This window comes from Bos javanicus, chromosome 14 (genome assembly GCF_032452875.1).
Source record: "Bos javanicus breed banteng chromosome 14, ARS-OSU_banteng_1.0, whole genome shotgun sequence".
NCBI lineage: Eukaryota > Metazoa > Chordata > Mammalia > Artiodactyla > Bovidae > Bos > Bos javanicus.
The window spans coordinates 8,969,773-8,996,559 of record NC_083881.1 but is presented as its reverse complement, the minus strand read 5'-3'; the positions used below and the strand labels follow the sequence as shown (position 1 = coordinate 8,996,559).

At 36.7% G+C, this 26,787-nt stretch overlaps 1 protein-coding gene across 5 annotated transcripts in view; it reads left to right on the top strand.

The window, feature by feature from the left end:
- EFR3A (EFR3 homolog A) overlaps positions 1–26,787 on the top strand; it is an 86,580-nt gene that overhangs the window by 48,200 nt on the left and 11,593 nt on the right. For 3 of the 5 annotated variants that reach the window (XR_009740754.1, XM_061438573.1, XM_061438574.1), the window contains 12 exons: positions 2,114–2,249; positions 3,888–4,055; positions 6,027–6,141; positions 6,886–6,937; positions 8,273–8,445; positions 8,974–9,049; positions 10,264–10,425; positions 11,073–11,204; positions 12,328–12,395; positions 13,347–13,474; positions 20,372–20,463; positions 25,349–25,397. Coding sequence is in view for 4 of the 5 variants with exons in the window: in XM_061438573.1 (XP_061294557.1) it covers positions 2,114–2,249; positions 3,888–4,055; positions 6,027–6,141; positions 6,886–6,937; positions 8,273–8,445; positions 8,974–9,049; positions 10,264–10,425; positions 11,073–11,204; positions 12,328–12,395; positions 13,347–13,474; positions 20,372–20,463; positions 25,349–25,397 (1,351 nt within the window). In the remaining variant the exon portion in view is untranslated. Of the gene's footprint in view, positions 1–2,113; positions 2,250–3,887; positions 4,056–6,026; positions 6,142–6,885; positions 6,938–8,272; positions 8,446–8,973; positions 9,050–10,263; positions 10,426–11,072; positions 11,205–12,327; positions 12,396–13,346; positions 13,475–20,371; positions 20,464–21,054; positions 23,599–24,409; positions 24,484–25,348; positions 25,398–26,787 lie in introns of those variants that run through there. The other 2 variants (XM_061438576.1, XM_061438575.1) reach the window with 2 other exon arrangements.

The window sequence follows — 26,787 nt, the reverse complement described above, 5'->3', positions numbered from 1 at the left end:
GACATTTATTTTTATTTATACTTATATTCTTATTTGCCAAGATGAAAAGATATCTAATAAAAATAACTAAATGATTTTATGATGATAACCATTATTGTGCATTTATTAAATACATTATTGTGTACTTGGTGTTTTACTGATAAACTAGTATTAGAATTGATTATTACAGCAGCATGTGACTGATATATTTATAGGGTATTTGCTGTGTGATAGTGCATGTATTAATGTATTAACTCCTCTGGTATTCATAGAACCTTGATGAGGCACTGTCATCTACTACAGAAAAACTTGGACAGACCCAGCTAGCTCTTAATTCAATTGGAATTTTAGGTCTTTTTTTAAACATCTGCATTTTTGATACCCTAAAAAGTCATCATTAATTTAAAGGAGATAAGGTTGTAAGAAGCAGCACAGCTTTTAGTACCGGTCTTAACAGGATTTGCAGCCTAGATGGGCTGTTTCCTGGTTGCATAGAACTTAGGCAGATTATTTAGCCTCTCTGAGCTTTAGTTTCCTCGTTTCTGAAAAGAAAATTTTAGCGCATGCACTGAATGCTTCATTTTTATACTAAAATAGAAGCTGACATTTATCAAGTGCTGGCTGTGCCTCTGACTATGCTAATAACCTTACATGCTTTATTTCATTTAATCCTCCTCATTTTATGAAGTGAACGTGAAGTATGAAAGTGTTAGTCATTCAGTTGTGTCCGACTCTTTGCGACCACATGGACTGTATCCCACCAGGCTCTTCTGTCCTTGGAATTTTCCAGGCAAGAATACTGGATTGGGTTGCCATTTCCTTTTCCGTGAAGTAGATGTTGTTGTCCCCATGTTATAGATCAGAAAACTGACCTTTAGAGAGATCAGGTACCTCACTCAGGGGCACACAGGTAAGAAAGTCAGGATCTGAATTCTGTTCATCCTATTCTAAAACTTTGTGTCTGAATAAAATACTAATTACAGACTAGCATAATGTAAGTTTTCAATACTTGGTAGCTAGTATAAAGCTGGTTTATATGTGGAAGGATAATTTTTTTTTTAATTTTCCCAGTTTATTGAAAATAATTGACATATAATGTTATATAAGTTTAAGGTGTACAACATGATTGGTATATGTATATGTTGCAAAATGATTCTCATAGTAAGTTTTCTCAAGATCCATCACTTCACATAGCTACACGTTTTTTTTCTTCTGATGAGAACTTTTAAGATCTTTTAATTTTAGTTTAGTAGGTGAGCAGTTGATCTGGCAATCTGTAGACATAATTAAAGCTCTTCCCCTAGTCTTCGTAGCCTTGTATTTCTTCATTTGCCCTCCTCATTCAGATTCAGTTACTAGATGAAATTATTTTTTGCAAGGAGTAAATGCTAAAGTTGAAGAAACTGAAGGAATCAATCAATATTTGTTGATTAAGTGTTTAAGAAATTATTCTGGTCCATAGCATTGCTTTAGAAGAAGCTTTACGTTCACTATAAGAAGTCCATTCATCGAAAATTGCATGTTAGTACCCACCAGGATGGGAATTTCTATTTTTTAAGGCTATCCTGATACATTCAGGATAATATTTATTATGAGAATAAAAATTTTCTCATAAATCTCCTTCTCAGAGATGACTGCTGTTAACATTTAGACATATATAATTCTAGTCTTATATACTTTTTTTAAAAAACAGATTGAATTTTATTTAACACAGTATTTTACAACTGGGCTTCCCTGGTGGCTCAGATGGTAAAGAATCCACCTCCAATGCGGGAGATCTGGGTTCAATCTCTGGGTTGGGAAGATCCCCTGGAGTAGGGCATGACAACCCATTCCAGTATTCTTGCCTGGAGAATCCCCACAGACAGTCCATGGGATTGCAAAGAGACATGACTGAGCAACTTAGCACAGCACACATTTTACAACTTGCTTTTTTTCACTCAGGATATCATGAGTATTTCCCATTATCCTTATTCTTAAAAAGAATGGTTTTTAATGGCTATATATATTGTTCCATGACTTAAGTACCAGTCTCCTAAATTGGATGTTTTAATGTCACATGATTTATCATTTTTATGAATTCCAGGATGTATATAATTGTTCATATATTCTTACACTACTTTGTTTCTCTTAGGCTCAGTATTCTCACCATGTAATCCAGGAGATTCTCGGACACCTTGATGCTTGTAAAAAAGATTCTCCACGAGTTCGAGCAGGTATTATTCAGGTTCTGTTAGAGGCTGTTGCCATTGCTGCTAAAGGTTCCATAGGTAAGTGCCAGCCCCCCAAAAAAACATTAATCTTTTACAGAATGTTTTTTCCAGCAGGTATAGCACTGTGTGGGACGCTGAATATATTTCTAACATTTTTGAATGTGCTATAATTTCTCTTGAAATTTTGGTTTTCCATGACTATTGTCAGGCCTCTTTAATGTACAGTTAAACATTTTCTCCACCTCAGTCTCTCCTTCCCTTCCTCTTTTCCAGTAAAGATTTTGAAACCAGTTATATGCTAAACATTTGGGAGGGGTACAGATATAACAAGAAACTTACAGTTTACTGAGTTAGACACCTCTCCCTGATGCCATAATATAAGGCACATTTTGATCAAGTATCATAAGAAAGCCAAGGTCCAGAGAAGGGGGAAAATGGATTAGTAGGAGCAAAGCATTATGTAGCCCATTTGACTGGGACATGTGGCGGTGTGTGGAGGAAGCCAGGGACATGGCTTCAGATTCAAATTGTGGCCAGATCATGGGTATAACTCTTCAGTTGACTAACATGCTTTAAAGATTTACTACAGTCTTCATCAGAGATAATGTTATATGATGCTGACCTTGATGGCAGCAGCAAAAGTGGGAATGTGAAGTCAGCAGGATTTGATTAACTGACTGACTGTGGGGGTAGCACGGAGAAGGGACAGGTCAGACATCATGATTTTTCACTCGTGTGATTAGAAGGATGAAAGGGTCCCTCATAAAATTTCTGAAGTTAGGAAAATCTAGTTATGTTTTCTTTGCTTCAAATCAAAGTGGAACTATGTATTACCTACTGAAATATTGTCATGCTCACTCAGTGTCAAATGAGAGTGCACATTTTGTATATGGACTCATCATTACTCATAATTTACCTCAAAGAGATGGAAACAGGTTATTTTTTGGAGAGTTACTTCATTTGACATATTAATATGAATTGAATCACAGATGATGCATTGATTGAGTCATCTCACTACTGATGTCTTTTATGTGTAAGGAACTGTGTGTTAGGTTAATACATTCAGAGAAGGAATTACACGAGGCTGCCTGTCCTGGAGAAGGTTATAATCTAGAAGGCAGAAGTAAAAAGCACTGATTAGACTGTATTGTGATGGATGCATTGACAGAAACACACAGAGTGTTCACAGAATTAAAAGCAGAGAGTAAATGTAGTTTACCCAAATTGGGTAAATTGGCTAGCTTCATTCTAATAATTGAGACAAAATTCTTTCTTCTTCAGCCTTAAAAGATGCAGAATAAATTTCTTATGCTACAGTGGGCTCTATTATCATAATTCTATGGATTCTGACCCAGCAGGTTATCACAATATGCATTCTTTTGAGTAGACAAGATTAAATAGATGCAAAGTTTTTGGTAACTTTTATAAGAATATGCATGTTTTGTGTGTTTGTATCAAAGATTCCAACAGCCAGTTGTTCCGAGATGCCCAGTAGATGTTTGCTGGAATAGCTAGGAGACTTTCTTACTTAGGGATTTCTCATTTACTTTTTTAATGAATGGTTAGTTCATAAATTACGAAGTATTGCCAGCTACTTAGAAAATATCTGGAAGTCTCTGTTGAGAAACATGAGTATTGGCTTTGAGTCTGTGATGCTGGAAGAATGTACTCGCTCACACCAGGGTTCATCTGCAGGACCCACAGTGCTGGAAGTCTTCAACACCCTGTTGAAGCATCTGCGTTTCAGTGTTGAATTGGAAGCAAATGATTTACAGGGAGGCTCTACAGGCAATGCCAACTTAAACACAAGTTCCAAAGACAGTGATGAGAAGATTGTGCAGAACGCTATCATCCAAACAATAGGTGAGTACATTTCCCTTTTCAGGTTATTATGGAAAACAGTGATTCAGAAAGCCCTCATTGAAAGTACTTGACTGTCACGCTGCATTAGTTAAAGGTGAATGATAGGTTAGACTTTAAAAAAAACCTTTGTGTTTAGAAACTAAACAAACACGAGAATACAGCAAATTACAACCACGAACACCGTATGTACCCTTCACCAGATTCATCTCTTGATATTTTATGCCTTTATTATATCATTTCATTTCTCTCTCTGCCTGTCTCCCTCTCTCCCTCCCTTTCTGCGTTTCTCTGTGTGCGTACGCATACCTGTATATATATGTGTATATCTACATATATGTGCATATATAAATCTATACATATAGAGAGATGCATGCATGTGTCCATCTACCTTTCTTTCCTAACCACTGCATATTAAGTACATATATATCATGGCTCTTTACTACAGAGTATTTTTTCCAAAGAATAAAGATATTTTCTTACATATCCAGAATACAGTTATCAACATCAGTAAATTTAACTTCATATAGTACTTTAATCCGGAGAAGGCAATAGCACCCCACTCCAGTACTCTTCCCTGGAGAATCCCAGGGACAGTGGAACCTGGTGGGCTGCCGTCTGTGGGGTCACACAGAGTCGGACACGACTGAAGCGACTTAGCAGCAGCAGCAGCAGTACTTTAATCAAACTTGCATGTTTCAGTTTTGTCATTTGACCTGATAATGTCCTTTATAGCGTGTTTTCCCTTAGGTCCAGGATCCAGTCTAGGATCATATATTGTGTTTAGTTGTGATGTTTCTTTGGTTCCTTTAGTGTGGAACATTCTCTTATGATACGGACGTTTTGTAAGAGTATAGGTCCCCCTTGCTGCTGCTGGCAGGTCACTTCAGTCATGTCCAACTCTTTGTGATTGTAGCCTGCCAGGCGCCTTTGTCCGTGGGATTCTCCAGGTAAGAACACTGGAGTGGGTTGCCATTCCCCCCTCCAGGATAGGTCCCCCTTACCCCTCACTTTACAAAACTCTCCTTTGTAGTCTCCTTAACATGGGCTTGTCTAATGTTTCTTCATGATTAGATTCAGCGTGTGCATGTCTGGGAGGATGCTGTTTAAGGGGTACTGCTCTTCTCAGATTCTCCCATACAGAGGCACACAGTGTGTGCGCTTTTTGCTGGTGGTGGTAGTTGTGGTCACTCAGCGTGTTGCTGTGCTTCTCTGCTGCACAGTTTCCATCCCCCCTCGTAAACAATAAGCAGTGTCTGAGAAGATACTTGAGGACCATGCAGATCCTCTGCTCTCCCTACATCTAGCAAGACATTAGAGACCAGGATCTGGATACTGATACTTAGGGTTTAAAATCACATGCTTCCCCGCTACTCCACTCCACACACACAGACACACACACACACACAGACACACACACACACACGTGCACAACGGGTACAAGGATATAGAGCATGGTGTAATGTTGATTGTTTTCAATTAATGTCTCGATTTGGTCACTGTCAACTTCAAGTGGTCAGTCTGACCATGGAGTATCATCCAGCGAGAAATCTGCAGCATAAAACTTCACAAAACACTTTTGATGCATTCATTCAGTCACAGCACCTTCTCGATACACTGTACAAATCCTTTTTTTGCATTTCAGTTGCATTTTTACCTTTCTTGAAATAATAAAGCATGACATGCTGTAAATGTTTCTTTTTTTCCATCTTCAGTACTAAAATGGCTATACAAAAATTCAACTTTGGTAAGTGTTTTTTCTTAATGCACTGCTGATATGACAGCTGTCACAGTACAGTCTATCAAAATTGTTTCAAATGAAGGTAAAGACAGCTAAGCATTAATAGAACCATCTTATTGAAAAAAAACAAATGAAACTTTGACCAACCTAATATTATGATTTTTTTATTTTATGGAAAAATTAAGTTTTCAATTTGAAAAATACATCTTAAATTTATCTTGATATTTTTACAGGATTTTTTGGAAGTAACCTGCCAGATTATCAGAGGTCAGAAATCATGATGTTCATTATGGGGAAAGTACCTGTTTTTGGAACATCTACACATACTTTGGATATCAGTCAATTAGGGTATGTTTTTGTGGTTGTCCTGTGTTCTCAAACTGAAAATTTCTCAAACTGTAAAGTTGAATACTCCAGGCCAGAATACTGAAGTAGGTAGCCGTTCCCTTCTCCAGGGGATCTTCCCAACCCAGGGATCAAACCCAGGTCTCCCACATTGCAGGCAGATTCTTTACCAGCTGTGCCACCAGGGAAGCCCTAATTTGATTTTACAACATGCTAATGCTTTAGTTTATAAAGAATTTAATAAGGAAATGATAGTCTTATTTAAGATATTTATTTGTTTGACCATTAATAACCCTTTTTTCATTTGTTAATTCTTTTTTGAAAGAATTATTTGTATAACAATTATTTAGGCACATTCTTGCCTTCTTATTAATATATATTACATAGATATTATGTCTGTCAATTATATTTGCATTAGATATATTCTCCAGTTTATAGTATCTTTTAATTATTCTGGATCTTTTGTTGTGATTTAATACAATTGACTTTTCATGTCATTACATGCATAGGTCTGTTTCCTTTGTGAACCAATAGCTTTTTAATGTTTTTTGTTTGAATTTGATTTTTGTGCATATAACCCTGTAATTCATATGAAGTTTACTTTAAAATATAAAATGAGCCAGACTTAGTATGAAAGCAAAGTCTGTTTCGCTAATATGAGTAGAGTTTTAAAATCAAAAATAATAATTTAAGTAAATAAGGTTAATTACTTTTAATAAGATAATACTACTGTTTTGTGTATTTTAGGGATTTGGGAACCAGGCGGATTCAAATAATGTTGCTGCGATCTTTGCTTATGGTAAGGAATTTAAGACTGGTAAAGAACACCCTTAACCTTAAATTATTAAAGAGGTTAAAAGAATAGCTTCACATTATCAGCTTCTTTTTCTTATAAGATACCATTTATGGTAAGTTTTCTTTCTGTGGTTTGTATACTATACTTGAATGTACTTGAATTTTGCTTTTACTGTTTATTACTCACTTTCCCATCATCATATTTGGTTTGCATAATGATGAAAGATACAGAAGGCAGAAGGCATTACCATTTTATAGGAGATGATGCCTGGGCCCAGCTATAGCCAAATTTCTCAGTTCTTGCCTATATGTTTTTTGCTTTTTTATTTGTATCTTGTTTAAGAGCTCTTTGGCTGCTCTGATGATATAAACACATTTGTTTATATCTTCTTACAAAAGGTTTACAGTTTGGCTTTCCACATCTAGAACTTTGATCTGAAGTTTATCTATTTCTGTATGTGATATAAAATACAGATATGTTTTTAGGTTTTTTAGGTAAGCAGTAAATGTCCCACCAATTTCTACTCACTTATAAAATCACCTTTATCCTATAATGAATGCCCAAATATAAATGGTAGATGTTCCGTATATGCTTGTAATCCTTAATATAAATAGAGATTACCCACCTGAAATTTCATTTGGCCCTAAGCTTTTTTTAATTAAATAAATTCCCTGAGCAAATAGCCTTGTCTCTAATCCTAATTGTACTACACAGTCAACTGAATGAATGTCTGTGTGTTATGGTTAAACTGTTTAATGGCATTTAAGTATAGGCTGATTAAAAGCTCCAACTTTAGAGATAGGAATACACTCAGAAATGTCACATCAAATAATGAAAAGAGCTTTCCAAGATGAAAATGCATTCCTATTAAACTGAACTGCTTAATTTAAAATAAAATAATTATTTGCAAGTTTAAAATTTTCAAATCTTACCTGTGTTATTTGTTATCTAATTTCCTTATATCCATTTAGTACTGACTTCCTGCCCCATATATTCTTAACCTGTCTGAGCCTCGGTTTTCTTTTACAAAATGGGGAAGCAGTAATAATTCCTAGCCTCACAGGAACATGGTAATGATGAAGGTAGTACACATACAGTGCTTAGAGTCATGCCTGACACAAGGTAAATGTGTGCTGATACTGATTTTATTAACTTTATGAATGCTGTTTTTGTAAAATCCTCATCATCTCACAAATTTTCTTTTAGTTTTTCCTTTAGACTTACGTTTATACTTCCTGTTTTCCCTAAGCTAATGATTCTTAGAAAACAACTTGAGAGTTTTACCAAAGAAGGATTCATGACAAAGGTGTTTTGCTTGTTTTTCCTCCCTATAATCAGGTAACTTCTGGATACAAAGCGAAGACAATAGTTACTGCACTGCCAGGGTCTTTTCTGGACCCTTTGTTATCACCGTCCCTCATGGAAGACTATGAACTGAGACAGTTAGTCTTGGAAGTAATGCATAATCTGATGGATCGCCATGACAACAGGGCAAAGCTTCGAGGGATCAGGTATGTGTTGTTTGAAAATAGGCTTAATGATGAAATTTTCAGATTTCTACATTAATGCATTTAAGTACAGTATTGATTGTTTTGGGGTTTTTTTACCCTTTTAAAGTGTTTATTAATTCAGTGGTTTTCAGTAAATTCACAGTTAGAACCATCACCATTACCATTATGCAGTATTGTACTTTTTTTCATCTAGGATTTTTAGGTTTTATTAATCCCAGAATTTAATTTGTATAACAATTACTAATATATTTTAAGATAGTAAATGTTAAAGGTCTTTTAATGTACTTTCAGAGATCTTATCTACTAGTAATCATTAGTTCCATAAATTTTATTTTGGTTTTGCCTCAAGGATTACTTTGTGCAATTATACTTAAACTCGGTTATTCAGTAGAATCATTATATATAAGCTTATTTAAAATGCTCATTGAAATGAGTGGTAAATAGTTCAGACTTCTAAGCATAGCTATGATTTGTCATATAAGATGATATAACAGTCATTCCTTTAAATGATGCATTGGTTCTCTCTAGAATAATACCAGATGTGGCTGACCTAAAAATAAAAAGAGAAAAAATTTGTAGACAAGACACAAGTTTCATGAAAAAGGTAAGATTATCTTCTGAAAAATAATGCATGGCTTAAGTTGTAGCCATTTGAATTCTCAGGTAGGTTTGCATTGATCTGTAACCTTAAAATGAAATGAAGGGGAATCTATTAGAAGAACATACATAGTTTGTATCTGTAGCCAGAAAACTCCCACTTACTAATACTGAACCACAGACCTAAACAGGGTTAACCAGTCAGGCATTGGCACAGCTGGAGAGGCGCCTCTTACCTATATGGGTCCATGTGCATATTAAATAGATTACAGAGCAAAATGCATAACCCTACAGACGGACTGGCTTCAGAAGACTACTGTTGTGGCCTGTGACCCTGGCCACACTTTACAATCACCGGGGGAGCTTTGTGTTTTACAAACACTGATGCTCGCGCTTCCTCACTGATAAGTTAAGTCATATCCGGGGTGGGCAGTGGGGCCTAGTGGAGAGGAAGCGTGGCAGTCGTTCAGTTTCCCTATTGTAATTTACAGTTTGTGTTGCAGACCAGTGTAACATGTTGAGTTAATTACCACATGGTACTTTGAAATGGGAAAAACGCTTTTATTTCTGTTTGTTGTCACTTGACAATTGGACCTGTACTCTGGAATGCTTTAGACCACAGGCTTTTCTGTTTTTGACTAACAGAACTTCCCTCTGGTTTAGAGGGAAACCTCTTACAGTCCTGGGGGTGTGTCTGTGACCTCTCTTCGTGGGTGGACTTTAGACGTGCCTGTGTCACTTCAGACCAAAGTGTGGCAGAGCCTGGAGGTGCTCTTCCCTGCACAGCTCCTAACCCACCTCCCAGGAGGTTGTTCCCTCAGGCAAGAAAACCTGAGTTCATTTCTGCTCAGGCAGGTGTTTCTTATTATTGCCAAGGCTCCCATAATCCTGCCATTTGTTTCAGTTTTTCTCAAATCTATCTATAATTTGCTTTTCAAATTATTACTAAAGACATTTTCATTGTTTGCACTGGAACTATTTCTGACTTGCTGTTTTTGTTTAATTTTGTCTTCAACTCCAGTGTTAGTGTGTAGTTATATATCGATACATTTTTTGATGTTAATAATTGGAATACAATTTGACCCTCCGATTATCAGTTTAAATCTCTCCCATGTTATGTGATAAGATAGCTACTTTATAAGAGGTTATATACACCTCTGATATCTGCCCTGCTACATTTTAAGCAAGACTGTCTTTTTTCTGTATCGTTTCCCTTTTCAGAATGGGCAGCAGCTGTATCGGCACATATATTTGGGCTGTAAAGAAGAAGACAATGTTCACAAGAACTATGAGCTACTTTATACTTCTCTTGCTCTTATAACTATTGAATTGGCCAATGAAGAAGTAGTTATTGATCTCATTCGATTAGCCATTGCTTTACAGGTATGCTTTCATAGCCTTTCATTGACAAAAGCATTTTTTTACAAATTAGACACCATCTTTAAAGTATTATCATCTTTACTCAGGGACATAAATTTTTTAAGTGAGTTCTCTAGTTTTAAATCTAAAAAACTATGATCACATTCATTTATTCTTTTTACAAATGTTGAGTAAGTATTGACCATGTGCTAAATATTGTTCAAAGGCATAGGATTACCATGATGAAAAAGACAGCATGGTCCCTGTGCCCATCCTTTCAGTGGAGAAGATAGTCATTAAATAATAAAAATTACATAGATGGAGTTGTTTAATTAGAGTTTAAATATTACATAATAATAGAACTGTGTGCAATGAGAATACATGCATTTGATTTTATATATCTAATATACATTTCACCAGCCCCCGAATCCCCCCATCTTTAGGAAAGGCTTTCCTGAAGAAGACCTGTTTGAATTGAGAGTTTTAAGTCTTTTATAAAGGGGTATTTATTCTCCTTTTAGAACTTTTTTTTTTAAAGAAAGCTGCTTCTAAGGTGACATTTTTGTTAGCATTCCAACTTACCTGCAGTTTTTTTAGTATAATCATAAAGAAAATGCTAATGGAGCATGAGACCTTGATCTGTCCATGTGTGTTTGTTTGTTTAATTAAAGGATAGTGCAATTATCAATGAAGATAATTTGCCAATGTTCCATCGTTGTGGAATCATGGCGCTGGTTGCTGCATACCTCAACTTTGTGAGTCAGATGATAGCTGTTCCTGCGTTTTGCCAGCATGTTAGCAAGGTAATATATTTAGATAAGTCCTTGCATTTGAACTGCATGAGAATGGCAGATTTTCTACCAGTGATAATTATTTTTAATGTTGATGATTATGTATCAAATTATTAAGATAATGCTATGTTTATATTTTCTTTGATGCCTGTTGTTGTATTAGAATTTTTCTGTATAATGGTTGAGCAGGAAATACGGTTTTCTTCTATAGTACTTCATACAATTTCTTATACAGTTATTTTCCTTTTAAAACATTATGGATCTTAGTATCTCATATTTCTTTAATTATACTGTTTTTATTGTCATTATGTTTTAAACCAGTGTCCTTGAGTTAGATCTCAAAAGTTAAGTAAATAATACACCTCTCAGATTTGTCCTGTGTCATTTAACTGTATTTATCTTTTTCAGCAGTAACTCATTAAATAGTTAATGCATGGTTTAGCATACATTTCAGAGCCGCTGACTTACCTGCAGAAAAAGTCCACTGTAATTTTTATTCTTTAAAGACATCTTTCAGGGAGAACCTCGTTTTTATGAAATTGGAAGCATCTCTCTCAGTCCTTCCTAAAATGTAGGGGGTTTTAGTGCATTCTAAGAAATAAAACTCATTCATTCATTAAACAAATGTTTGAGTGACTATTTGACATTTGCCATTAAAGATCCAAATTCTGTGAAAGCAGAGTTCCCCTTTAGGTGGCTCCCAAGTGAGTTGGGGAGCTAGACCTCAGAAGAGCGCTGAGACCACGGGCATGCGCGGCAGCAGGTCCCGTGGAGGAGGGGCACAGCGAGGGCCTGTGGCTTGTGGAGGTGTCTCCCACACAGGGTGCTTGAGAAGGCACAGGTTCTAATTGCCTCTGTGGGAGGTTTGATCAGATGTGATGTATCATCTTTTTTCACAGCTTGTATTATTTTATCACTTTGGTTTTGTTACCTGCTGAGTTCATAAACGTGAAAACAAAACGAACTCTTTATTTGGGTTCTCAACTGTAGCTTAAATTCCAAAATAAAGTGATGGTATTTCTTATAAATGTTGAGTTTTTGTTTCTGTGTTTTTAGTTTTCCAAATTTTTGTGGCACCATCCTGAAGAGTGAGGCTTTTGATTTTTACTCTATTTTGTTTTTGGATATTTTTCAGGTTATTGAAATTCGAACTATGGAAGCCCCTTATTTTCTACCAGAGCATATTTTCAGAGATAAGTGCATGTATGTTAATGCTTTACATTTCAAGAAAGGGACATTGACTTGAGAAACAGTAAATGATGATTGAAAGGAGTGAACTATTGTTAGAATAATTTTCTGATTTTTATAATCCTCATTGTTTTATGTTTCTGTCACTTAACTCATCTAACTTGTTTCTCTTGTTATAAAAGTTCTCGTACATTATAAATATAGACTCATACACATGGACTCAGTCTTTGAGGAAAAAAATTTTAGCTTACCTTTTTTTAAACATGAGGATGCAACTCTTAAATAGAGCATGTTCTGATATATAGGTGAACATCCTTTAAGAGACTATAATATCTTGTTCAAAACTTTGAATAATCGATAACAATATTAATAAAACTATGGGAGAAAGAATGTTTTCCGAAAAGTGATGGTTATACTCTGAACTTTTTTTCTTGCTATCCAAACAAAAAAATACATATATGAAAAATACTTTATTCAGCTTTTGAACTCTTAAAAGCAGTTTAATATTTAAAGCATCAGCATAATATAATACCAAGCAGTTTGAAAGGAAAGTGAAGCTGTATGTCTTGGACGAGAGTTTCCTGTCACTTAGTTGGCTGGTGTATTCTTGATTAGTAGTCAGTGAGCTTCATTTTTATTTTCTTCCTGTAGTAGATTTTTAATTAGCATGATAGTTAAAGCTGAATTTCGTCTTCATCATTTAATGTGTGAATACCAGCAGGATAAAATAAGGCTGACCTCACCATTGGGATGTTACTGGGGAAGAAGAACAGCAGAACGCTTCCTAGCTGGGTCCACACTCCATATGTTTTTAAAGAGCTCAAATTAGTCACCTAAAATATACTGATTTTCCTATGACTAATTACAGTTTAAGTTGCATTTATATTTAGACCTTGATCTAGAATGTTTATATGTTAACTTATTTTAAATAATACTAAATGGCTTTTGTTTTGATCAACTTGACAGGCTTCCAAAATCTTTAGAGAAGCATGACAAAAATTTGTACTTTTTGACCAACAAGATTGCAGAGTCCCTAGGTGGAAGTGGGTATAGTGTTGAGAGGTTGTCAGTCCCGTATGTACCACAAGTGACAGGTAAGGGGGGGTGATTAAAACTCTATGGAATACGTATCAGCAATTTTTTTGCGAGTTCAGTTAGCAATGAAAACTAATTCTGTTTGTGTACTTACTATACCAACTGTTTCAGATGCTTAAGAAAGTTTACTTCTATTTTAAAATTTTGTTCTTGAAAACCTTTAGTAAAAGACACATACATGATTTTATCATGAGCAAATTGAATCCTCAAGTGTTAATTATTATAGTTCATGTATTATTATACTGAATAATATTATTCTTTAAACAGAGAAGCAAAGTAAGGTCTTTGCTGTTTAAGCAATATTGTGTTTAACTTCAGGAAATTGGTAAAAATCATTTAGTTAGTTATTTGTGACTATTGAGCTTAATGAATTAGGTAATTTTTGTCATTTGAAAGAGTACAGACTACTTTCTTTGTAAAGAAACCTGCAAACTTTTTAAGTTAAGAATATGTTTTCCTCTGTGTAAAATGTATCTCCTTCTGTTCTTTTCATTGCTTGAGATAATTGTTTTGTTTCAAAGCAAAACTGCATCATATCTTGCATTCACTTTTTACTTTGAAAGCTAAAATCAAAGATTTTTATCTTAGGACACCTTCATTTTCTTTTGATGGGGCTGTATCTGTTCTACAAGAGAGCTGTTTGATTTCATTTAGGTAGTTTTCCGAATTAATCGCTAGAAACAGCATGATATTTGGAAATAACTTTTTTATAATTTGGATCCAAAATATGTATATTTATTACAGATGGTTGTTCATAATAGTCTGAGATGTTAATGAAAGCTTTTGCATTTTCTTTTAAATTCCATAGTATAGAAAATTCTGTTCCTCAGAAATTCCTTGGGAAAGTAAAAAGTGCTAAGAATAAACTTAGTAGAGCTTTATAATTTTAAAGAATTTTTTAAATAGGTTTTTAAAAATGCATTCTTATAATTTGGATTTAGCTCTCTTTCCTTCAGGCAAAAAACCTCATAAACCCAGGCACAAGTGCAAAGGTAAATCCAGTGTCGGTTGGCCTGCCCTTTCCCTCCCCCATCTTTTAGGAAAATAGCTTAGTACAACTGCCTTCTAGAAAATGAAGACAGTGGCCTGTGTATTCTATGTAGTTGTAAACTCAGTTACTGTTTTGCTCTGCCTTCCCCATAGCTATAGTTTACTTGCCATCCCTTGTTACTTCCTTCTACCCTGTTCCTTTAACTCCGAACAATTCTGAATGAAAATTACGGTACATTTTTTTAATTTTAACAAATGGTTTGTATTTCCCATTTCTTCCCACCCCTGAAAAGGATGTATTTTCTTTTTTAATGCCTGTCTATCACTGACTAGAAGAATTCTGAGCATTTCAGCATATTCTTAGTTATGTAACTGCATAGAAATCCCTCAGTGTGAATAAGAGTCTTCTGATTTATAAAGATTTTGGCAATTTAGAACCAGTCTGTGGCATGTGTGTCCTGCCGTAATGCAGAGAGAGTCAGAAGACATAGTAAGACTTTGTGGCCTAATCAATTATTAAATTTTCCTTTTGCTATATAACCATCAGATACTCATTTAAAAAAAAATAAGGGATTTAAGATTTAAGGTATCTTTCTTGTTAAAAGAAAACAGTTTAAATATTTAGGTTGTTGTGTATCATGCATGTATACCCTTCATCATCAAAAGAGTAGCTGCCGTTTATTATGTACCGAGTGTTTGCCAGTCAAAGTGGTACTCTGTATTCGTGTTCTCAGGGAATCTGAGAATGTAGTTTGGTGAGGAAAGTAGCATTAGTTTTGTTTACAAATGATGATAGTGAGGCTGAAATTAAATAATTTGATTAGGTAAGACCACTAGAATTAACTGCCTTGCCTGTTCAGTTAGGTGCTTAATAAATTGATTTTACCGGCTGTGTGCTCAAAGATTATTCCTTATTGATCCAGATTTATTTTTTCTTGTATTACAAACTTTTACTGAGGGTCTACTATATCAAGCACTCTTCTGACTTTTGGGGTAGAAAGATGTTAAGATTCACTCCCTGTCCTCAAGGATTAAAGTTTGGTGGAGAAGACAGACAAACAGTTGAAATATAATGGTAACTGGTTCTAAAGAAAGAAGAATGGTATGCCTAAAGCTTACTGAACAGTTAGTGACTGGCATAAAGTAAGTGATCAATAAATGTTAGCTAATTATTGCAAATCAGCCTAGAATTTGAGTTAATAGTGTATGTCTAGGTGTGTGTTACATGCTCCTCTATGAAGGGGTACAGTATTTAATGAGTATTTACGATGTGGCAGCTGCTGTGCAAACAGAAGCAAGACAGGTAAAGGTTCTCGGTTTAACAAAGCATACACTCTTTCCTAACAGGATTCCTCATCTGGACCAAGAAACACAGAAGATGATTTTGAATGACGTTTTTGTCAGTTCTCCCAAGATGGCACATCAGCACTTGTATTCTAGATGCATAGGAAAGAAGTTAATTCATTATACAGTTTGTCTAACAAGACAATTAACTAGACGATTGCAGTATGCCTTAAAAGCTGTCATCAGAGAGGTTTGGGGTCCTCAGGCAGCACCTAGGAGAGTCTTCTGTCCAGGTTTTGTGAAACAGGGGTGTTTTCCAGAAGGAAAAAAAACCCCTAAGCTGAGCCTGAAGCAAGGGTTAGGCAAGTGAACTGTTTCATGCCAACATAACAGCATGTGTGGAAGAATGGAGGCAAGCAAGAAGATGATTTTTCAAGGAATTACTGTAAAGTTAGTCTACTTCGGAGTGACTTGGAAGAGTAGGATTGGTTAAATAGTTTGTTCTGAAAGCATTGGGGAGTCAGTAAATGATTTTAAACAGGGAATGGCTTGATAAGAATTGCATAGAACCTAAAAAACCAGTTTCACTATAAATAAATACGCGTTAGCTCTAGATGGAATTTTGTGTTTTTCTGTAGAACCAAAAAAGTCTTATCTGTATAAGTAGTATCAGTGTTAAAATGAAATTTTGTATAGATAAGTTACCTCTGAAATTTCGTTTTGCCGGTTAGCTTTTTAATTGAATCGGAGCAGCATTGTAGCCCTAATTACATTTCATGATTTATTAATATACAGTTAAGTAAATTCTTCTACCTTTTCTTATACAACCATAGACAATTATATTGAGTAATTTAATGTAGTTCTGTATTATTCTTGTGTTCAGACTGTTGTGTCTACTTGTGTTTCTCTCTTCTTTAGCCATCTGAATGCAGTTCCATACATTATACACAGACACTCCAGGTGGCAGCAGAATATCACTGTATCACTGAAGGAAGTTAGGCCTCACTGTCTCCAAGTATTGCTCTAAAACCCAGGTTGCAATTAAAAACAGAAAGAAGTAACAATGATTACCATACCGAACAGCAGATTATAGGAAGTGGAGAGGGAGGTGGGATGGGAAAACCGAAGGGGCATAGAAAGTAGCGTCTGAGATTGCCCCAGGCCAGCCTGAGGAAGAGAAGCAAGGCTCTACCCGGGGAGTGCACACACAAGGCACTGAGACGCCGAGAGGCAGTTCTCGAGTCGGCAGGACAGGGCCGTCCACAGCGGCTGCAGTGGTGTTGCGTCTCAGCCGCCCTTGAAGGACAGGTCAGGAGCAGACATGGACGGCCCATGAAAACGGGCGTTATCTTCTGTAAGCTGTGTTGTGGAGAGCTTACTCATGTGTAGATGTGCACGATACTTAGTTGTGACTGGGCTTTTTCTGTCACCTTCAAGCAGGTTGCTCTATTGATGAAAAGAAAGAACTTTCTGAGAATAGAGTGTTAGAGTTTCCCATTGAGTTTCGTTTTCTTCCTTTGAAAAATTCCTTGTCTTTCTCAAATCTCTGCCCATACCTCCCTCCCGTTCTAACTCACTTTTGCCTCTCAGTGATCCCTCTCCTGCTTCTGTACTTCTCCTTTCCTTTTTTTTTATCTTAAGCTTCAATTTCTCTCTTCTCTGCAACCCATCAGGTTTCATATGTTAACCTAGAAATTCTTGTATGGGTTTTTTTGGAGAAGCAGGCTATTATTTATTCCTCATTTTGAGTTCTAGTAAAGCCTTGAAAGTTGAAAAGCAAGTCAGCAGTGATGACCATACTGTTTTGTAGCAGTTCGATTGATGTTGATTTTTATGTTTGGTGATTTATATTAGCACATATGATCATGAGGAAAAATTAGAAAAAGTACAGTGTCTCGGTTACCTCAGTAATAGTCATATGCAGGAGATAAGATACTTTCAATCTGAAAACTGTAGTGAAACAATATGTAGTACTTTGTCACAGATGGGTGTGTATTCATTCTGTACCTCCAGCCTTTATACAGCAGAACCATAGTAACTGCTAGATGATAGATGCAAAACACAGTCTGCCACTGAATTCTTGTACAGCTGGGGAGACAAGACATCGATTTACGCGTTGGTAGTTCAAGGCCCAGTCAGTGACTTCCGGGTGATAATGATTGAATAGTGATAAGGAAAGATCAATCGTAACCGATAGGAAATTTCTGAAGCTAGAAGAAAGACAAGTAAAAACAATTAAGTAATATTTAAGATTTAAAGGATGCGATGTAGTGTGTAAGTAGAGCTTGAAAGATAAGAGTCTTTATGGTGGGGGGACATAAGGAAGGGCAGGTAGCAGGTGTTTCCAGTAGGAGTTTCTGTTTGTAGAAAAGCATGTGAGGCAGATGCTCAGAGACTGGAGAATAGGCACATTTGCCTTAATACATCAGGGAACAGCCGATGTTCCTGTTTGTAGGCTCTGACTGGAGAATGCAGATTGCCTTTTTACTTCCTCAGGCAATGGGTAGAATTGCTTGGAGGAGTGATGTGGTTAGTGTTTAAGAAACTTAAGATGGTGGCATACAGGGAACATTCTTGAAAGGTCTGTAATCAGGATGGGATGGGTCAGTGGTTCTCAACTGTGAGTGATTTTTCCCACTCTAGGAACCATTTGTCAACCCTAGAAACATTCTCAGTTATTGCCAGTGGGGCAGGCCTACTGGTATGTAGCAGGTAGAAATTAGAGATGCTGCTAAATATTCTGCAATACACAGAATAGCTCCCACGGCAAGAATTACCTGGCCCAAAACGCCAGTAGTGCCAAGGTGAAGAACCCTGGCTAAGCTGTGCTGTGAGAATAAACAGACACACGTTCTTAGTGATTTAAAACTGTAAAGACTTAACTCGTTGCTCCAACTAACCGTGCATAACCTCATATCCTCTTTGTTCTGGAGTCCAAGCTGATGGAATAGCCACAGTCTAAAACGTTGCTCACTCTTCATTGGCCAGAACTAGTTACAGAGTCCCTCCTAACCACAGAGAGGCCAGGAACTGCAATCCTTCTATGTCCCAGAAAGAGAGTAAATTGCCATATTTGATTAACAGCATTAATTTACTGCCATGGAAGGCTGCCTTGGAGTAGAGGAGTAGTCAGTAAGAAAGAAACCAATGGTTTTCTTAGGCCATGCCACACAGCTTTTGGGATCTTAGTTCCCCAACCAGGGAGCAAGCCCACACTCAGAGCACAGAGTCTTAACCACTGGACCACCAGGAAAGTCCCAAGAAACCAGTTTCCTTATGTTTGCCTCTTTTAGTTCATTCTTGACCCCTTGAGAAGAAGAAAATCACAGTAGAGTTGACCCTTGAACAACACTGGTTTGAACTGCATAGTTCCACTTAAATGCAGATATTTTTCAATAAATATGTACCACGGTATTACGTGGTCTCCAGTTGGTTGAAGCAGAACCATGGATCTGGAGGGCCAATTAAAGTTGTAATGCAGACCTTTGACTGCAGAAGAGTCTGCCCCAAACTCCTAGGTTGTTCATGAAGTGAAGTTGCTCAGTCGTGTCTGATTCTTTGCAACCCCATGGACTGTAGCCTACCAGGCTCCTCCATCCATGGCATTTTCTAGGTAGGAATACTGGAGTGAGTTGCCATTTCCTTTGGTCAACTGCAAATACAAAATGAAATTAGAAAGAGTGTTGCCAGATTATGGTGTGACTGACTGTGCTATTAGGCTAATTTTAGGCCTGAGCTCCCTGTTATTGGGAACCTTACAGGTGTGTCTGAATACTGATCTCCTTAGCTCTTTAGGTAGCTGGGTCTGGTCTTGGGCAGTCAGCTTACAGTGCAGGCAGCTGTAAGCTGACTGCTTACAGAGAGCTTCCATTAAGCTCCCTGTGCCTTACATGTACTATAAGTTTGTGTATGCTTTGATGTGCAAAATCTTGGGAAGCTCAGCATTAGTCAGTAGGCTGGATTTGTTTTAAAATTACCAGTTAGTCTGAAAAAAGATTCATTTTAGAAGCAGCTCTCCCGGCAGTATAAGAGGGAGTGCTCTACTGGACCACTTCAGAAGCCATCCTCAAATCTACATAAGAAAAGATAAAAAATTCTGAAGGATGGCTCTCTTGAAAAATAAATATGACAGTGTGGAGATAAAGAAGGTTTTCGTAAAGACGTTAAAATTGAGTTTAGAACTTTTTTTTTATTATTAATGTTTTATTGAAGGATAATTGCTTTACAGAATTTTGTTGTTTTCTGTCAAACCTCAACATGATAAAACATGTTGAATAGAATTGATTAATACAAAATTGGAAATTTGGACTGGAAACGGAACTGGGGGTATGGAGGGCCAGCTTTGAAGTTCTGTACTGATCTTTGGCTCCTCAGGTGTCAGTGCCCCTACCTCCATGTCATTCAGGGGTCAACTGTATGAAACCGAGTCCACCTATCAATTTTATTTTTTAAATCTGTTAAAGTCTGAGAGCACACTGCTTTGTATATTTAGTAAAAGCAAAAAAAGACAAACTGTCTTAATTTCCTGAAATTTTTTGAAATCTGAAATAACTGGAATTTATATGTGATATACCATTTCTAACTAGCAAATAATGGGGGAATTTTTTTTTTTTTAACTATAGATGAAGATCGACTTTCTAGAAGGAAGAGTATTGTGGACACCGTATCCATTCAGGTGGATATTTTACCCAACAGCATTCCTTCTGATGATGTGGTAAGTTGCTGAAAGTTTATGACCAAGTACTACTGTCTTGAGATAGACATCAGTCAATTTGAAAGAGCTTTTTGCCCCTCTGCACTTTTAGAAGCAAATACAACTCTAAATTATTCCTAAATAAAATTGTTAGTAGATGTTAATTTGATTTAGCCTTGAACTTGTAATTTACAATTTATTTTACTGAATTCATTTCAGATACTTACAAAGATACATAAATTTAATATTAAGTGTTATGGTATCACTGCTTTTCACATTGTAGTAAAAGAAACCATAGAACTAAGCTTTTTTAATAAGTAAGAACGTATATAAGGCCTGTTATTAAATAAATAGGCCCTCTAATCCTATTTATTTTAAAAGATTTATGAAACATAAGTTGTGAGAATAAATGGGATTATACACTCTCAAGTGAAGCCAAATACCCACTACTTTTAGAAAGTTTCAAAATTTCACCTATGAGAGAATTTTTTAAATCATTTTGGAAAGTAAATATAACATTTAATATAGGCTAAGCTTTATCAGTGACCTGTGTACTCTTGAAGGACTTATTTGAAATATCATAGATTTAATGTTCTCCTCCTGTTTCAATAGAGCACAAGAGTGTACCCTCCTGAGTTATAGGAAGAAAAAGCAGCCAGTATTCTCTAGGACTTATCCACACAAATCAGCAGAGAATTTTTTGGTAGTCAAGTAAAAGTGCCGATGTGCCAGCATGTCAAGTCAGCCTCCTCCTTGTGGTTTATCCATTGTTTGCTTCCTAGGTATTTCATTATTTCTCTTGGTACAGTATAAATGATTAAAAGAATATCCATATAAGAAAAGGGGAAGGAAATTGTCTGAATTTATGCTTTCTCAGCCTCCTCTCTCCCTCCTGCTTCCAAACCCTGTCAGTTAATTTGTGTGCAGGATTTAAAAGTATTTGGTGGCCAGGGTACAGCCAATTAATTTATATCTTTCAAGGTTTTTAACTCCCTCTTACGTAGAATAACCAGTTTCATAAAGAAATTACCTTCAGAGCATTGGAGTAGTTTGAATAAGCTGTTAGTGTTCATTTTGGAAGTTGGGGCCTTGAGGTTGGTTTAAAGTTTTCTTACCAATTTAAGACTCAAGAAAAATCATCTTCCCTAAATTTCACCTCTTCAAAGCCATTTTATTTTTATACTCATTATTAGCAAGGAGGATGCCTTGCTAACTCTATCTTTAATGATTTTGAACTTGCTGATAATACCTTTGGAGGGAAGAAATTCATCCAAACCCTTAGTTTATATGTGTCAAGAGTGCAGTCTGTTTTACTGACTGAAATTTTTCCCTTTGCCTTTTGTTGACCATTTTTATTTCTCCTAAAAATACATATATAGCACTTCAAACTGTTGCAGAGGGTCAGTTTATTTTAATAAAATGAACTGAAACGACATTTGCATGAAGACAGTATAGGAGGAAGATTCTTGAGCATGAATTTTACATTAAAAGTTCACTAATACATTTGTTAAATTATTAAAGATCACTTTTGTTTTATCTTTGCTATAACTGTAAATCCTAAGTCAAATACACCTCACTCTGAGTATTTGAAAAATTAAGTACAGTTTTTAGTTGAGTGCATTGGAGTTTCAAACTCATTTACCATTGTGGTACCTAATTTTGTGTATTAGGAATGGTTGTTCAGATACCAGAAGACAGAATGATGGTACCTTCTAGGCTAAAACCAGGTAATTTCATTGTGTGGACAGGAGAGATTTTCATCAGTTAGGTATTCACCAGTTAATGATGTAACAAAATATCAAACTGAGAATATGTATATTTGTTAACAGTGAATCAAATTAAAAACTGCTCATTTGAAAAATCATTATTTCATCAAAATTATGTGAAATTATATATACAGAATCCCATATAGTCCTCAGATATATGGCACCCCACTCCAGTACTCCTGCCTGGAAAATCCCATGGACAGAGGAACCTGGTAGGCTGCAGTCCATGGGATTGCTGAGGGTCGGACACGACTGAGCGACTTCACTTTCACTTTAGAGCTTATAACTTTTTTTTTAATGTTGGTTAGATGGAGATCATAGCAAAACTTTGGTTTTCCCCTAGATACAGCTCAGCTTTTTACTAATCTATTAAAATACCTGGTCCATTTGTAGTATGTCAGTTCTAACATTTGCAATTCAAGTTTTAGCCCACTGTGAATCCTTAGTGAACTTCTCCTAAAAATTGCCCTGTATGTGTATAAAGATACCTAAATTAAAGTATTCAGGAAGATAAATGACTAAAATAGAATAGAGATATATCTGCTTCCTGAAATTAAACAATCAGCTTGACTAATAGAATAAAGCACCACAGGCATGACTCTCTGATCTCTGGTGCTTACTGAGCCCCATCAGCATGACTGATACGCATAATGAATATAAGTAAAACCTGAAATCGTGACTTAGTTCTTCTCTCAAAAAGATAATAGTCAGTGCTTAATTATTTGGGGGAATGGATGGGGAGTTATACATGTTAAATTTGGAGTACAAATTAAATTTTTTATACAAAATTAAGTCACTGGTCGGCTGAGAAGAATTGTCACTTTTTCTAGGACAAATCGCAGAGATCTTTTTATACATACATACATACTCCTGCCTTTTCCCCAAGTACAACTGAAGGAACCTATATGTGTGCTAACAAAACAAGAAGGCACTCATCAGTGAAAGTGATGTGACAGCTAGTCTGGTTGGAAAAAGGTGAATAGCAGATTTTACACAGGCTCAAGGGCATTGTACAGTGTAAGCGAGAGTTACGGGTCATACGTAAGGCCAAAGTCATAAAGAGTAAAGGAATGTTGAAACTCCTCCAAAAGCCTGCCTTTGCACCATTTCCCAATAACTGCAACACAACCATTGTTTTCTGTAGACTTGGAACAGACTGTGGTTTGCTTAAACACCAAATGAAGTAGGTGGCTTGTATTTAGCAGCTGCTACTGCTGAGTCGCTTCAGTTATGTCCAACTCTGTGCGACCCCAAAGACTGCAGCCCACCAGGCTCCCCTGTCCCTGGGATTCTCCAAGCAAGAACACTGGCGTGGGTTGCCATTTCCTTCTCCAATGGATGAAAGTGAAAAGTGAAAGTGAAGTCTCTCAGTCGTGTCCGACTCTTCACAACCCCATGGACTGCAGCCCACCAGGCTCCTCCGTCCATGGGATTTTCTAGGCAAGAGTACTGGAGTGGGGTGCCATTGCCTTCTCCATACTTTGTATGAAAAATATGAATCATTAAACATTAGTAGAAAGAAATTCCTCTTTTTTTTAAAAAAAGAAAATTCACAAAAGGCAGGAATGGGAGACAAGATTGAAGCCAAGTTATAGAACATTTCATCCCCAGGCCGAGGGCTTCATGTGTACTCCGATAGGAAATGGCAACACTTTGAAAGTTGGGCAGTGTCATTGTCAAAGCTGGGCTTTCGTAAAAAGAATCTCAGAAGTGTGACTAAGCTACATTGGAAAGAAGAGACTGGCTGTAGAGAGGCCAAATAGAGACCCCTGTGGTAGTTTGCACTGAGGGTGAAGCGGGTCTTGGGTAGCCAGGCTGGAGACGGGGGAGAGGACCGGCAAGGCCCACAGAGGAACTCGGAGGAAGGAGGCAAAAACAGGAGGGAGACTGAGTGACTTGAGAGGTTTCCATGCTGAGGAACGCATCATCATTCTCTGAGGAAAACAAACAGGAGTTATTAGATAAAGTCCTTTAGCTTTTCATCCACCCAAAATTGAACAGGTAATAGGTAAAAGTTCTGTGTAACAAGGATCCTGGCCTTCTGGCTTCTCCTGTGTTCTTTCTCCTGTGGTCTAATCGTTTATCAAAAGTCTAAAAGTCTTAACCAGTTCTAAGAACAACTTTGAAGTGCTAGATTGCTTCTAGGTACAAATAATTGACCAGCCAGAGCCTAATCTTGTATATCTGCTCCAAATATCTAGACCAAAGCAACTGAAGATCTCCGAGTTTAATCTGACTTCAACTAGAAATATGAACCTTCAGTAGAAAAACTGAGGTAGTGAAACTCTTGCTGCTTGATTTCCAGCTAAAGCCTTTGTATTACAGAGAAGCTAAGGTGCAAAGCATGAAGCCCTTTGCTTTCATTAGTCTTTCTGCCTTAGACTTAGCAAAAGGAAGCTCATGAGCTAAAATTAGGGATGCCCAGAGTCCAAGGCAAGTATTCATGTATCATTTCTTAACTTTTATTGAGATACTATAATAAGTGGATATATTATTCCTCCTGAAAATGTGTTAGTGCCACAAAAAGTATTCCTGACTTTATATAGTATTCCTGACTTTGTTTATGTAGCACAAACATGTCTCAAAACAGGAGAGATTTGAAAACTTCAAGTTAAAGGGTGTTTTCTGGATAATCAGACTTGGTGGTTGACCTTAAAAGATCCAGAATATGATTATTTTAAGATGTTGGTTAACTGTACTCATTGAACACTTCCCAAAGTAGTGATTCTTGCTTTTAAACTATTCAGAGTTTCTGATTATTTCATTTTTGATTTGTAAACATATGTGGTACCAAAATTATAGAGAGTATAGAATACTTAGTTCTCATTTATTACACAGCTGAAGCTGCATTTATACATAATCTCTGCCTTGACTGTTAGTTGGGTTGCCTTAAAGGGTGCTAGTTCTGCCAGCCCAGCATCAATCTGTAACCTGTTTGGGGAACCACTGTGCTAGGCTATTGTTAAAATAAATGAAAACGTGATGATTATTTGATACTGTGGAGTATAATCATGAATCCAGCCAACACAAAGAAGAGAAAATATTTGTAAAAGGTCTTAGATGACTTGTAACTAGGTGAGGGTGTCATTTATATTGACCTTTCTAAACCCTCTATTTTACTTAAAATCACTTTTCTCTAGGTTAGTAACACGGAAGAAATCACCTTTGAAGCACTGAAGAAAGCAATTGGTAAGATTTTTGCTTGTTAGCTTCCCTAGTATTTTACTAGCTTCTTCTTCTTTTTTTTTTTTTTTTACTGGCTTCTCTTTATCTCAGTACTTGTTTAGATGCCGGAATTACCAGAGGCAACATGGCAAATGTATACACTGTTGATTTCTCTATAGATACAGTATCCGTTTATTAGCTTGCACTCTTCAGGTCTTTGTGGCTGTGCTGTCTTGTCCTGGATGAGTATCCTCCTCTATCCAGACTGCATTTCCTGGAGCTGTGACAGCATCACTGTGTATCTGAGTGTCGCCTTATATGGTGGCAGCATGCAGGCTGCACGAATTTGTGAGAGGCAGTCAATGTATTTCCTTTTTTTTTTTTTTTCTAATTTTATTTTATTTTTAAATTTTACATAATTGTATTAGTTTTGCCAGATATCAAAATGAATCTGCCACAGGTATACACGTGTTCCCCATCCTGAACCCTCCTCCCTCCTCCCTCCCCATACCATCCCTCTGGGTCGTCCCAGTGCACTAGCCCCAAACATCCAGTATCGTGCATCGAACCTGGACTGGCAACTTGTTTCTTACATGATATTTTACATGTTTCAATGCCATTCTCCCAAATCTTCCCACCCTCTCCCTCTCCCACAGAGTCCATAAGACTGTTCTATACATCAGTGTCTCTTTTGCTGTCTCGTACACCAGGTTATTGTTACCATCTTTCTAAATTCCATATATATGCGTTAGTATACTGTATTGGTGTTTTTCTTTCTGGCTTACTTCACTCTGTATAATAGGCTCCAGTTTCATCCACCTCATTAGAACTGATTCAAATGTATTCTTTTTAATGGCTGAGTAATACTCCATTGTGTATATGTACCACAGCTTTCTTTATCCATTCATCTGCTGATGGACATCTAGGTTGCTTCCATGTGCTGGCTATTATAAACAGTGCTGCAGTGAACATTGGGGTACACATGTCTCTTTCCCTTCTGGTTTCCTCAGTGTGTATGCCCAGCAGTGGGATTGCTGGATCATAAGGCAGTTCTATTTCCAGTTTTTTAAGGAATCTCCACACTGTTCTCCATAGTGGCTGTACTAGTTTGCATTCCCACCAACAGTGTAAGAGGGTTCCCTTTTCTCCACACCCTCTCCAGCATTTATTTGTAGACTTTTGGATCGCAGCCATTCTGACTGGTGTGAAATGATACCTCATAGTGGTTTTGATTTGCATTTCTCTGATAATGAGTGATGTTGAGCATCTTTTCATGTGTTATCAAGACAGTATGGTACTGGCACAAAGACAGAAATATTGATCAATGGAATAAAATAGAAAGCCCAGAGATAAATCCACACACATATGGACACCTTATCTTTGACAAAGGAGGCAAGAATATACAATGGATTAA